Raw genomic sequence first — 13,179 nt, 5'->3', positions numbered from 1 at the left:
GCCATGCATCAGCCTCCTGGTCTCACACAGTGCCCTGACGCCTTCCCAAGGTCTGGAGCAAACCGGTCAGTGAAGGCAGGATTTTGGTTTCTGTGGCAGACATTAGCAGAGCCCAGCGCTGAGCCACGCTGCAGGCTCACACCCCTGAGAGATGCCGGTGGTGAAGGGCTTGAGTTGATGAATTGTGCTGATTGATCCTCATGCAAGTGGAAGGGGAAATGGGACAAGGATGGAGGGATTCATGAATAATTGAACACTGAGATGGAGCAACATACATAAGGCATGATAAATTAGTACAAGCGCAGCAGAGGAAGCAAGGGTAAAGTTTGTTTCAACAAGCATAAGATGGGGTGTGACAAGGTGTTTATGCCAGAACAGCTGTTTGCTAAGGTTTGTCATTTACTTATACAGATCCCTCCCCCTCGCCATTCGGGGTTCTGCCCAGAGTGGGACAGAGATCCGCAATTGGGCTGGAAAGTAATTCGGCTCCTGCTGGGCCCTGGTCCAGCACACCTGGGAGATCCCCTCCTTGCTTAGTACTGGACTTTCCTCTTTGCGAAGCTGATGCGACGTTTCCCGTGCTAAAAGCTGACCCAGTCATTTGGGCCGTGCAGTTGGGCTGCTGTGAAGGCAGGTAGGGTAATGCCCGTAATCCCATGGAAACAGAGAGGCTCGTGTTGACTCACTCTAGCCTTTCCTGATCCCGGTTTCCCCAGCTGTCTTCCTTTCAAACTGTATTTGCTGTTACAGCATGAATTATTTTTATCTTAAGATGTTACATTCATTACAGACAGTAATGAGGCTGCCAACCAGAAGGCATCGACTCTATGCTGCAGTGTCAAACTGATTTAAGAGTGCGTGTGTGTGTATGTAAATAAAACCCCAGTCCCTTTTCTTAAGCAAACCTGGCAGGTCTGTTCAAGTTCAGTTTTCCTGTAAATAACACTAAAGGCCAAAAGCTGCGCTATTAGACTTGCAAAGTTGCTTCATTTGAATCAAAGTGAGTTTTGAGCAACATGACTTCTTTCTCCCCCACTATGGATCACTTCAGGTCTCCTTTCCTGTGTTACTGAATAAGGTAGGTATTTGTCATGACAGACCTCAGGACACTATGCACAGAAGGTGTTCACTACAGATAGCTGGTACAGCTATTCTGACACACACAGAACCCCAGCTGGCTTCATCCCTTTTATTCAACATGGGCTGCACGTGGAGTAGAATTGTGAATTGATTGCACTGGGATTTCTCCATGTTTCTGGAGCTGACAGAACAGTTCCCTCAAGCAGTCACTGCTTAGACTTGGGCCAAGAGAAAATTTCGTCCAAGTTCTTCTGACTGTTTTACTATATTTTCGTAATCATGGTCTTTCATCATTCCTTGCTAGAAATGGTAAAACCATGGGAAGTGACACTGTCCTGCTGTCACTTGTGCACAAAGTAGGTGTGAAAGGTTGAGTATAGTACAGCTGTTCCCCAAAATGCAGTATGTTCTCTTGAAATACTGAGGTCATCTAGATGAAAAAAAAAAAAAAGTATAAATATTAAAAAACCCACACAAATGTTGAGCCCATAAAATACGCAAAACCAGAAGAATGCCATTAAAAGGCAAAGACTGCACAACCTCCTCTCTGAGGACATGCAGAAGCACCTGCGTATTCAAGTGCTGGAAGAGACGGGCAAGAGGGAAGCAGCTTTTGATCTTGCATTACAGAGAAGTCCAATGCAGTTTTAACAGCCTTAGCCATAGCCACAAAGATGTGCTTTAGATCCTTATGGTGTCGTGGGCTTCCTACATGCCACTGGACTCTCCTGGTAGAAAGAAAGTGATGTAACTTTCCCAGAAGTAATGTCCTACTTCCCAAAGCCATCCTAAGGGTGACTGCACTAAAGAGAATAAGAATGTGCTATGGCCAGGCAAAGCACAAGCATGTTATGGAAACTCCTCAGTGAGAAGGTTCAGCAGGTGCGCAGAATTTTGCTGCTTTCTTGTCTTTTTGGTTTTGGTAAGGTTTTCCCCCTTCAGTTGTTGCAATGACTCACTGATTTGCATGGCCACTCATGTTATGGTTTCTGAAGAGCTTTGAGCACACGACAGTGATGATGAAATGCCCAGTCAGCTGTCTTTAATTCAGCTGGGTTTTTTGCTTTGTCTCCCTTCTCCTCCCGGTGCCTTAATCTAGATGGGCCTTACCACTTTAAACGTAAAGTGGGACACAGGGATGTGAGAGAGAAAAGGAAAATTTCTGAACTCCCTGCCCTGTTCCAAATTGATTAGAGCCAAAACCACCTCAAATATGTGTTAAAAGCAGCTTAAAAATCGCTCTCCATTACTGCATTTAAACACTGAAACTAAAGTTTATGATGAATAATAAACCAAAACCTGTGTCAATAGCTCTCTGCGCAGTTTGACCACACTCCAAATACACAGGAGGAGAAAATGTAGGTGTTTACCAGGTTTCTAGGGCAATGTGCACAACTGACAGACTAAATCAACTCAATGCTTGCCAGTGGGATGGGATACCAGCACAGCTGCCTGGCTGACCGAGTTTTCTTTTATCAGCTGTATGAAAACGAAGAAGGTCCTGGAGGCTGGCTGCTATGGTAGCCTGCTTTGCATCCCTCTCTTTCTCATGCCGTTGGTGTGGGCCCTGGCCTGCTGCAAGCTTTGTGCTCTCCTACTCCCAAAGGTATGGGGGGCTCCTCACTTGCTTGTCATGTTTCCCTTCATTTCCTGAAGATAGCTGTTTCCAGTACGTGTCCAGCTCCTCTCTGCAGCCAAGACACTATTTTACTAAGCTAATACTCAACAAGCCTCCTCCCCTAGCACCAAGGCCCCCTTTGAGGGAGCACCCAGCATGTAGTTGCCTTAAGGGTGGTGAATTGCCATTGAATGGGCAGTATGGCAGTGTACAGTAGCTTCAAATGAAACCCCAAGTTTTCCAAAGATAGCAGATCCCCAGCTGGAAGATCCTCAGCCTGTGTGAACTGGTGTGGGTCTATGCCAATTTACATCAAAAGAAAACCCAGATCATGTAAATACTTGCACATGCAGCTTCCTGAGAGAGCAAAGTCCAGGCTGTTGAATTCAACAGAGGCTGTTCCTCTGTGCTGCCTGATTTTAGCACACCAGGGCTCTTCAGGAGCCTCTTTTCCAGCTCCTCCAGTGTAACACAGCCTGAGAGCTCTAGGGGTAAGATGTTTGGCCTGTGGTCCTCCAAAGGGCTCTGGTGTCAGCCTGTGAAGAGATCAGAGGTAGTGCTGTTTTGCATAAGTAAGGGAAAAGGGAAACACAGCCATATCAAAACAGGAGATTTAAGGCAATGGCACGTGAAACGGAAAAGTGGTTATTGCTGGTGACAGTCTTGCTGACCCTATTCTAGTATAACACTTCTTTTATTAAGAAGCCCTCCATTTCAGGGTGTGGTGTAGCTTTTTGCAAAGTCTTAACTTTTTAAGGAGACATCTGCACTACAGACAACTTTGTCCTCTAATACATGCAGGTGAGTGTATGTGACATTGCTGGTGAAGATCAGATGGTGTTTGCTTTTCACTGTGTCAGGAGACAAACAAATGTTGCTGGAAATGTGGGCTTTATCCTGGAGTGCCCTCAGATGGGGTGGTGAGTCAGCTTTGCAGATGAAGCACCTTGGAGCAAAACTTCTGTGGGCACAAATTCAAATAGTTCTTACCTCAAAGGAGAGGTGAATGCCAGCCAGGGAGTAAGACGGCGTGAGGAGAAAAACCTCATCTCTATCAGGATTTCATAGCAAAACGGGTCAGCTGCTGTCAAAATACACATTTTCAGACTGGTGACTCATAGGCCTGGTCTTTCTTGTTAACTTAGAAGCGATGACCTGTCAGGCCTTTCCTGACCTGCTAACATGCAGAATCTTTAGGATTTACTGAAGGTTGGCTGACACATACTGAGACTGATTTCTTTGTTTTTCCTAGTAAAGACAAGACCTAAGGTTTCCTGGATGCCCCCTGATGTCAGACAGCTCCGACTGCCACCTTTGCAAAGTAATTGCATGCTGGGATATCTTGCTGCTGCCGTAGGACTGGCAGGGTGAAACCAAGGGCTCCTCTGAAGGGCAATGAAGTCCAGGACAAACACGTAGTTCTGAGGACAGGATGGCTTCATCCTGCCACTGCAGCAGGTCCCGCTGTGGAAGACAGAAAAATAGAGGTAAGATTTCAGTGGTCTCCACACTGCCTGCACAAACAGCATCTCTGTCCTCAAGTGAATGCTAGGTTGTTTGAGCAGTAATTCTCACTGCCCCTACAAAGCTAGGTCTGATGTGGTGCCTTCACTAGCACTGTGAATTCATGGCTCTGGATGTTGCTATATTGCTTCCCAGCACATGAGGCACCTGCTTGACTGATTTCTTTACCCTTGTCAGTGTTCAGAACAGCTGTGCACCTATTTTAGCTGGGCAAGTCAAGTGCAAGTTGGTTTCATGCAGGATGACTGTGTATAGCAGCAGCACAGGCAGGAGGAAGCTGGATTTTTGAGAGCAGACCCTTAGTCTGGGGCAAAATGCTCGCCTGCACTCTGATGCTGATTTTCATCTTTATTGGCTGCTCCTCAGTCTGCAGCCGGAGGAACGGTCTCCTGTGGAACAGCAGCTTCAGACAATTTTATTGGCTGATGAATCTGATCTTGCCTGGCCACCTTCCAGAAACACTGACTTGCCCGAGATGAGAGTGAAAGGAAGGTTGCTCTGCCTGGGGCTGTAAAGCAATCGTTTTGAGACCAACGTAACACCCATGCCTTGCTGCACGGTAAGTGTATAAAGATAGGTCCATATACAACATATAAATGCATAAAGTGCTTTATAATATAATTGGTGACACAATTAAATGTGCAGCTGCTGTGGACTGTGTCTCGTTTACTGCTTAATAATGTGAAAATGTACTTGGTAAATTGCTTGCTGTGACAAAACGCTCAGTTAACTGTTGCAATGATCTAAGTTGAAACACTGCATTTGTCTGCTCCTCTGATTCTTTTGTATGCTGCAAGACATTGATTTAAGCCTTTTGCATGAGAGAACAAAATACAGCTGCAGGGTGTTGATACTAAAATGTTTTCTTTGGCTTTATTCTTTCGCTCGTGCAAACTCAAAATAGCAGAGCTGCTTTTACTTGAGTCTTCTAAAAATTGCTAATTGCCTTTTGTTTTTTAAGGGTAACTTCTGTGAAGTTTGGTGCTATGGCCAAGTTGTGCTTTGCCACAGAGCAAAAATAGGGCAGAGCTAAGGAAAACAATGTTTTTAATGTAGCCCTCAAAGTGTGTGGTGCTCAAAGGGGCAGGATACTGCATTGCACCTACATCGGTTGCAAACAGCTCCCCAGATGAACATTTCTGGAAAAGCCTCCCAAACTATTGCTACCTAAGGAATTGATGGTTGACCCACAGCACTAGAACAGATAGATGGAATGCAGCTTTCTAGACTGCAGCAGCTCTATAATATTTAAGGATGCAGCTAATCCTGAGAGCACAGCATACCTGCTGCTTCGAAAGTGATACCAAATACTTCAAGTTTCACTGTATTGACCTGCAGTGCCCCTAACAGCCAGAGTGGACTTGGAAACTGTGACTTCTGGGCAGCTTTGGGAAACAACCTGCTATCGCTGCACTTGTTCAAAATAACTTTCTAACGTTTCATTGTTCTTTATTAGGAGAGGTGGGGGAGAAAGTAGGATGTCTGTGTTTTCTGCAAGCAGAAAAAGTGTTTTCAGATCCTTGCTGAGCATAGTGCAGAGAGCATAGAGCATCCTCAGGGCTAAGACAGACAAAATATTGAAGATTAATGAAACTATATACAGTACCCAAACATTTCCTGAACTAGAACTTTCCATACTCTGGGCTGTGCTTAGCACAACTCTGTTGCTGGTAGTGTTGCTTTTCTTAATTCTTCTTCCTGAGGACTGAGGGAGAGCCTGAGTAGCTTCGTGATTTGCCTTGGCTGGAATTGATTTGCAGCTGCAGTTATGAGGAAGAGTTTCCCCATTATGTCCAAGTGCGGAGGAGGTGTGGACTCACTTGGTGCAATTCTTTGCTGTATTTCAGCTGCAGAAGGAAGTGACCTTGTTGAACTGGCTCCCATGACAAGTGGAATGGCAGCGTATAAGTTGTGTGGCTCTGTTACTGCCTGCAGTTACGAGAGTGAAATAGGACCTTAGCTTACTGAGAAATGATGAAGGAAATGTGTTTTAGTATGACTTTGGTGCAAGTGCGCCAGGTAGCACTGACAAACTTTGGTGCTGTGTCTTCTAAGCATTCATTTTGCTGGTCCTGTAAATAGTCTAAACTACTTTTTTTGCTTACTCTGGTGTTTCTGCACTACTCCTGCTCCTGATCTTGCTGGCTGAGGCTTCTAGGGGAGCCATGGAAGTCAACATTCAATCTCACTGGATTTCAAACATCTTTTCTAGAAATCATTGGCACTGCCATTATATGGAAGGTGAGGCAGTATCTGCAGAACAGAATTATCTAGATTTATGGGTGTGTTTGTGATTTCCTGGAATTCTGTTGTGGAATTTCAATTAGGGCTTCTTTCAGGTTATGATATAACACGTGCAAAACACACTATGATATGCCAACTTGGTAGGTGTTCAACGTCCTGGAAAATTTTTTTTTATTAGTGTCAGGCATGTATCTGTGAAGTTGCAATCTGTGACTGCTGTAGCGATACTAACAAGGAAAGAGAAGGAAACTGTATGAAGATGTGAATTCTGCTAGCTTTAGGTTTAAATGAGAAACATTTGAAAGCAACCCATGGTAGAAATGGAGCTTTACCACTAAGTTTGATGCAACTTAGAGGGAAATGCATGGTCCTCTTGATTCTCCAGAGAGCTCTTTGATACCGTTACTGCTAAACTGCTGGTGTGTTTCTGCAAATCAGCAATCATGCAAAAGCTAAATACAGGCTGCTTATTTATTTTTGGAGCATTTGCTATCACTCTAGATGTCACAGCAATTAAAATGCTGGTGACTTCTGTCACTGTCAAACCAAAGGTAGGGGTGGCCTCACTCCAGGCACCTGTGGAATGGGTACCCAAGGAGTGTTCCTTGTGCCTGTGCTGTGCTGGTGGCGTCTGTGAGCAGTCCCTGGGAAGCAAGGTGGGAGGAGGACTATTCACATCAGATGTGTCACCCTTTCCTGGCCTGCCCTGCAACTTGTAGTACTGTGAGGGCCACAGCTGCAGCCAGTTTCAAAACAGCATTGCAGGTTTTTGCTGTTCTGCTGTCAGTCATCTGGTGTTGTCCTCTGCACCCCATTGCCTCCCCCAGCCCAGTAAATGTGCCAGGATCCTGATCTCTCATTTTCTTTGGAGTGGATAAAAGATAGGGGCATTTCCAGCCCTTTTGCCTTGAGGGGGGAAGATGGAGAAAAGTGGAAAAATCTCAGACAAGGAGGCAACTAAAAATACCATAAAGCTTGTGATCTTTGTGAATGGTTATATTTGGCAATTCTGTAGAAATGGATCTCAGAGAAAACCATGGTTCTCAGACTTTAAAAAACCCCAACCATTTATTTGAATATGTTTAGTTTTTAAATTGAGATGTGAGTGAAGAAAATGGAAATACATTAATTTGTACTTTGACAGTTTAGAATATCTTTTGTGCAATGCTTTTACATTATGTTACTTTAAAATGTGGACTTGCAAATTACAGTAATAGTTTAAAGCACTTGAAATCCAGAATGATGCCTAAACTGACTGCAGTGGTTTTATTTTTATCTTGGTTGGTTTTGTGTTAGTTTGGTTGTGGATTTATCTTTCTGTATATATGTACACAAATAATCCTATTAACATGTATGTAGGTAGGAAGCTGGTAGGCAATGTGGTTTCATATATATCAGCATATTACTGAGCCATAATATGAAATATTTACTACCAATATCCATTTGTAAACCTGATGTGCTGTGAATTCTTGCTGGGATTAAGAATAAGGCAAGAAACTGTTTATGATGTGTGATACAAATAGTTGGATCAGCAATGGGAGTGAAAACTGGAAGACTGTTCTTCAGTTTTAATTACAGCCCAACAAATGGTGCACCCATTTTTCATTGTTAATAAATGGCCCATATGGCATCCTTTGATCACATGCTCTGCAGCTACTGCAACAGTAAGGCTGTTATTTTCAGGGACTACAGAACACAAACCCATTTAATCTGGGCTTTCTGAGTAGAAAATTGTCTTGAGTAAGAAAATGGACACTACCAGAAAAAGGTACCTTAGATAACTCAGAGTTTTCTGGTCTGAAGGCTTGGTGCATGTCGTGTGCATCTCAGCAGCAGAATTGGTGACTTCTTCACATTCCAAATCAAAGTGGGTAAAACCAGGAAGGTTTTTTTCCCACTAGAAAATTTCGTTCTTTCACAGAATGTTGGAGGATGGCTTTTCCATGGAGCACAATCCAGACTCCGGGCTGCCTGGCATACAGGGATAGATAGAAACTAACCAGAGGAGGGGGCTTTATTTAGAAAGCAAAGCAAAGCAAAATTAAGATTTCTCTATGTGTGAGAAATATGCATCACAAAACCCACTAAAAATCTATTTCCCCCCCACACACACTTGGGAATAAAGACAACCTCTTTGCTTTTAATCGTAGTATTTATCATTACCTTTTAGAAACAAAACTGAAATCTTAGTCGGGACGCCAGCTGGAGACATTCAGGAGTATCTCCATGGAAATACCATTCTGGAAAGCAAAGCTTGTTGAAGTTCGCTCATTATTATTTTCAGAGCATTGCTGTTGGGGAGAAAACAGGAGCTAGGTGACACCTAGTCCTCCTGCTTTCCACACCCACTGTCACAACAGATCGGTGAGTGATGACAGGATCTCTCCAGGGCAGCTCGTGTCCTCCTGTACAGTGTAGTTCTTGCAGCCACTTTGATCTGAGTGGGCAACCAGTGTCTGGGACCTTCCTGGGGTGTTTCTAACAGAAAAAGACTCGTATCTTTCATGTACTCTGATGTGTTTACAAAGCACGTATGTATGTATGCTTTTGTTTTCTGAACACAAGAAGTTTCCTCCCTCGCAGTTTTTATGTGATCCTTCCAGGGGCAAAGAGATGCGTGAAAGAAACAGGGATGAGAGGAGGAAAGCCTATTGGTCTCACTTTGGGAAAGCTTCCTCAATAAGATAGCAACCTATGACCACTCATAACCTGCTGCAACACTGTCAGGTCCCCCCCGAGAAGTGTGACCTTCTGGTCTGACGGTAGCAAATGACCAAACTGCACAGACTCACCTATTGCCCCATATAAGTAAAGATTTAGGTCCCCTTAACCTTTTGCAAATGATGGGTACAACATGATAGCTTAAAACCCAAAGCAGATGGTGCATTTCCATACCATGTATTTTTTCATATGTGTGATGAAATGTGGCTGGCTAAGTGTGTCCAGATGGGCATGGCTCCTTTGATGAAGAGATCATTAAAATGTGACAAACTGTGGGAATCTAGGCTAAAATAAGCTCTCACATGGACAAGGCACAAAGTTTAAAAAATCATTCTCCAAGTGTGTAACCAAAGTGGGGGGAAAATAACCTTTAAAAGATTGTGTAATAATTTAAGTTACTGCTTCAAGGCACTTAAAATGCTGTGAAAACAAGAGTGTTGCAAACCTTCAGCCAACACTCTAGTGCTAATATATAAAATGCTTCCCTAACATCCCTGATTTCTCCTTTCAGCTGACTTTCTAGGAAGGATTTTTGAGGAAAATGTTCTATCTGATGTTGCATGCTATAATTTTCAGGCTAGACTACAGAGGGATTATATGCTTCTTTTTTGATTTCCCTTTAGAGAGCTCTGCAATGTTTATAGAATCATAGAATCATAGAATAGTTAGGGTTGGAAAGGACCTCAAGATCATCTAGTTCCAACCCCCCTGCCATGGACAGGGACACCTCTCACTAAACCATCGAACACAAGGCTTCATCCAACCTGGCCTTGAACACCCCCAGGGATGGAGCACTCACAACCTCCCTGGGCAACCCATTCCAGTGTCTCACCACCCTAACAGGAAAGAATTTCCTCCTCCTATCCAATTTAAACTTCCCCTGTTTAAGTTTTAACCCATTACCCCTTGTCCTGTCACTACAGTACCTGACAAAGAGTCCCTCCCCAGCATCCCTATAGGCCCCCTTCAGGTACTGGAAGGCTGCTATGAGGTCTCCATGCAGCCTTCTTTTCTCCAGGCTGAAAAGCCCCAACTTTCTCAGCCTGTCTTCATACGGGAGGTGCTCCAGTCCCCTGATCGTCCTCGTGGCCCTCCTCTGGACTTGTTCCAACAGTTCCATGTCCTTTTTATGTTGAGGACAACCAGAACTGCACACAATATTCCAGGTGAGGTCTCACAAGAGCAGAGTAGAGGGGCAGGATCACCTCCTTCGACCTGTTGGTCACGCTCCTTTTGATGCAAAAAATAAAATAAATCATAAATCCATAAATCCAGATGACTGGTGCAGGTTTTAGGGAACATGTAATGTAGAATATGCACTGCTCGGTACCCCTGTTCTTAGAGGAGATGGCCCCTAACAAAAATGATGTCTGACATGCTGGTTTAGGACTGTGTTGAATGATCTGTCATCTCCTCAGCTTCTTGTAGTTGCTGTAGCTCAAGATCAGGGTAAAATGTTTAAAGTTGTCAAAAATAGCTTTAAAAATACTGGCTCTCTAACTTTAACAAGTGGTTTAGATAGGGGCTTATGCTGTTGAATCCTGTAATAAGTTCTGAAATGTTTTTCTAGTTCATCTTACTTGAATGATTAGAAAACAGTTTATTTACCAGAAGTAAAAAGTGCCTAACTTTGGCCACAAAGCACTGCTGATCATGGACTTGCTGAAATGTTTTGCTCTGTGAAGAGCAAAATTTGGAAGTGACTTGCTGAACTGGTAAGATTATCAGGGACAATAATAGGTAAACACCTTAACCTTTGTAGTATAAACGATTCCATATGAAACTAAGCACTGGGGAAAATGCACTTGCCTCAGGAAAGGAACAGTGACTACTGGAATGATTTTTTTCTTCTTCTGGAATCTACAGCAGAAACAGGAATTTCCTCTAACAGTTCTATCACAGTAGGTCAGGTTTTTGTATTACATGTTCCTGCCTGGGCTACAAACTAAACCCCATTCCTCTTGCCCTTATTTGATATGGTGGTCATTGAATTTTCATATAAAAAAAGAAACATTTAGCCAACTTCTTACCCCACTTTCGTGGTACGAGACTCTATGTCAGTGGAAGGACAATGATACATGAAAACATGATGGATTTATTTTCAAGTTTGTTCTATGTCGGCCTCAATAAATAGGCATCGCACTTTTCATCAGAGTATCACAGAAATGCCATGAAGCCCCGTGTGAATGGTGATTTCTGCATGACAGCAAAGGTCACACACGTGACCCAATCAAGTCTGTGATATATATAGACACACACTGCAACTTACACCAGCACAAGCTCTGAGTTGCAGGTAAGCCACGTGCCTGTCTCAGCAGTTAGTTCCTACTTCATACTGCAGTGAAGCTGTACTGGCTTCTAGGAGGCTTTTGCCTCTGCATCAGGTATTTACATTGGTGCAGTGGCTGCGTTTCAGCCTTTCCCCAGCACTGCAGAAATGCACCAGCTGTTTCTAGAAGAAGTCTCATCTGTGTGAAGTTTTGATAAAAGACGGTTAGGTTTCTGAGAAAGAAAATTAACAGGGAGAAAACACTGAGTAATCCAGGAGATTACTTTCTGTCCAGACTTTGTTAATGGTCCTTTCCTATTGTGGTTATTTGAGTACTTCACTGTGCTCAGCAGAGCTATTTTCCTTGCTCTAGTTTTGTCTCAAAAAATTTCCAAGTATGGCACTGTTGCTCATGCTTGTCAGAGAGGAAATGTTGGTGTGATGTAGTGCAACTATAGGCAAGGTGGCTTAATGAACACTTCCATTTTGTCTTTAATAGGCAGGTGTAGGCTACGTAATTTTGTTCTGCAGCAACTTTCAGGTTTTCATTTGCATCTTTTCTTTTCCGCTGTAGCAGTAGAAAAGAGGTCATGTGCTCTTTAGCTGTTATATGACCATGCAGCTCCACAGAGGGACAGGAAAGGCTCTGTCAAGAAAAGTCAATGTATTTGGGGCAGGATTCAGCAAATTAACTGGGAGCCTGTTTTTCTAAAGGCTGATTTATGCCAGCAGGGAGATCCACATATAGTGTGAAGCAGCACTGCACTGATCTCAACAGAGCTACTTTGTTTGGTGGGATGTTAAAAATCTGGTCCCAGGTGTGTGTGTGATTCTCTCCTTATGCTGATGCAATTATCATCACTGCACCTGGGGAAGGTTCTGCCTCTGTCTTCTCCTTTTCTCTCTTTATGGCCTAGCAACCCCACAGTGCACTGGTTATCCCCTTGTTTTTTGAAGGTTATCTATGCTCACAACGTGCTGTGTTTGTGACTGAGTATGAGCTTTGATATCACGGGTTTGGTAGCAGTGAAAGCACAGCAGTACTGACTGTACTGCAGCCTTACAGCCTGTGACAGGGCCCAGGACCTGATTTGTCTAGCTCAATCCATGCTGCCATCTCACTTAACTGCTCACTTGCTTTGCCTTCACATAGCAAGAGCATGGTTTCCTCCCTGCAGCACAGCATAATGAGGCAGAAGTTGCTCTGAGATGTACTTCCCTGCCAGCCACGGCTCATCATGCTATATTGAACTAGTTTCCTTCTTACATATGGCAGCAGGAAAAGCCTGGCCCCATGCTGCTGCTCCTGCTCAGTTATAATTTTAAAAGACATGGTCCGTTTGACTAGCACTCCTTCTGTGTTTGTAGGTTAGACAGAACTCCCTGTGGGTCAGCTTTACGTCTTCAGCTGTAAATGTAGGTCAGCTGGCTGCCTTGCAGTGTGTTCCTTACCCTTAAAAGCATACGTCCTCACATGCAACTTCACAGTACATTGCATTTTTTCTATCTTGTAAGACAGCTCATTTTGCTAGCACAGCAAGTGGTTCAGCTGCTCTTGAGACATTAGCAGTCCTGCCAGCATGGTGTCAAAGTATTTTCAGTCTGGGTGTGGCACACATGTAATGAGAGCAGTTTTTGCTGTTTCACTTGAGGGTTTTCCTGCCATGTTTTTAGCGAGGACACACTGATCTCAGCCCTGTTCATGAAATTAATTATTATAGGG

The 13,179-nt window shown here is 43.7% G+C and overlaps 1 protein-coding gene across 1 annotated transcript in view; it reads left to right on the top strand.

The window, feature by feature from the left end:
- Positions 1-4,658: 4,658 nt before the first annotated feature.
- OSBPL5 (oxysterol binding protein like 5) overlaps positions 4,659-13,179 on the top strand; it is a 179,705-nt gene continuing 171,184 nt past the window's right edge. Inside the window, exon 1 of the mRNA XM_065682813.1 lies at positions 4,659-4,781. Within this exon, the coding sequence (XP_065538885.1) occupies positions 4,767-4,781 (15 nt within the window). The 5' untranslated portion in view covers positions 4,659-4,766. The remainder of the gene's footprint in view (positions 4,782-13,179) is intronic.

The sequence above is a fragment of the Lathamus discolor genome, chromosome 6, assembly GCF_037157495.1.
Source record: "Lathamus discolor isolate bLatDis1 chromosome 6, bLatDis1.hap1, whole genome shotgun sequence".
In the NCBI taxonomy this organism is placed as follows: domain Eukaryota; kingdom Metazoa; phylum Chordata; class Aves; order Psittaciformes; family Psittacidae; genus Lathamus; species Lathamus discolor.
The sequence above is the reverse complement of the archived record's forward strand: the minus strand, read 5'-3'. Positions and strand labels throughout refer to the sequence as shown.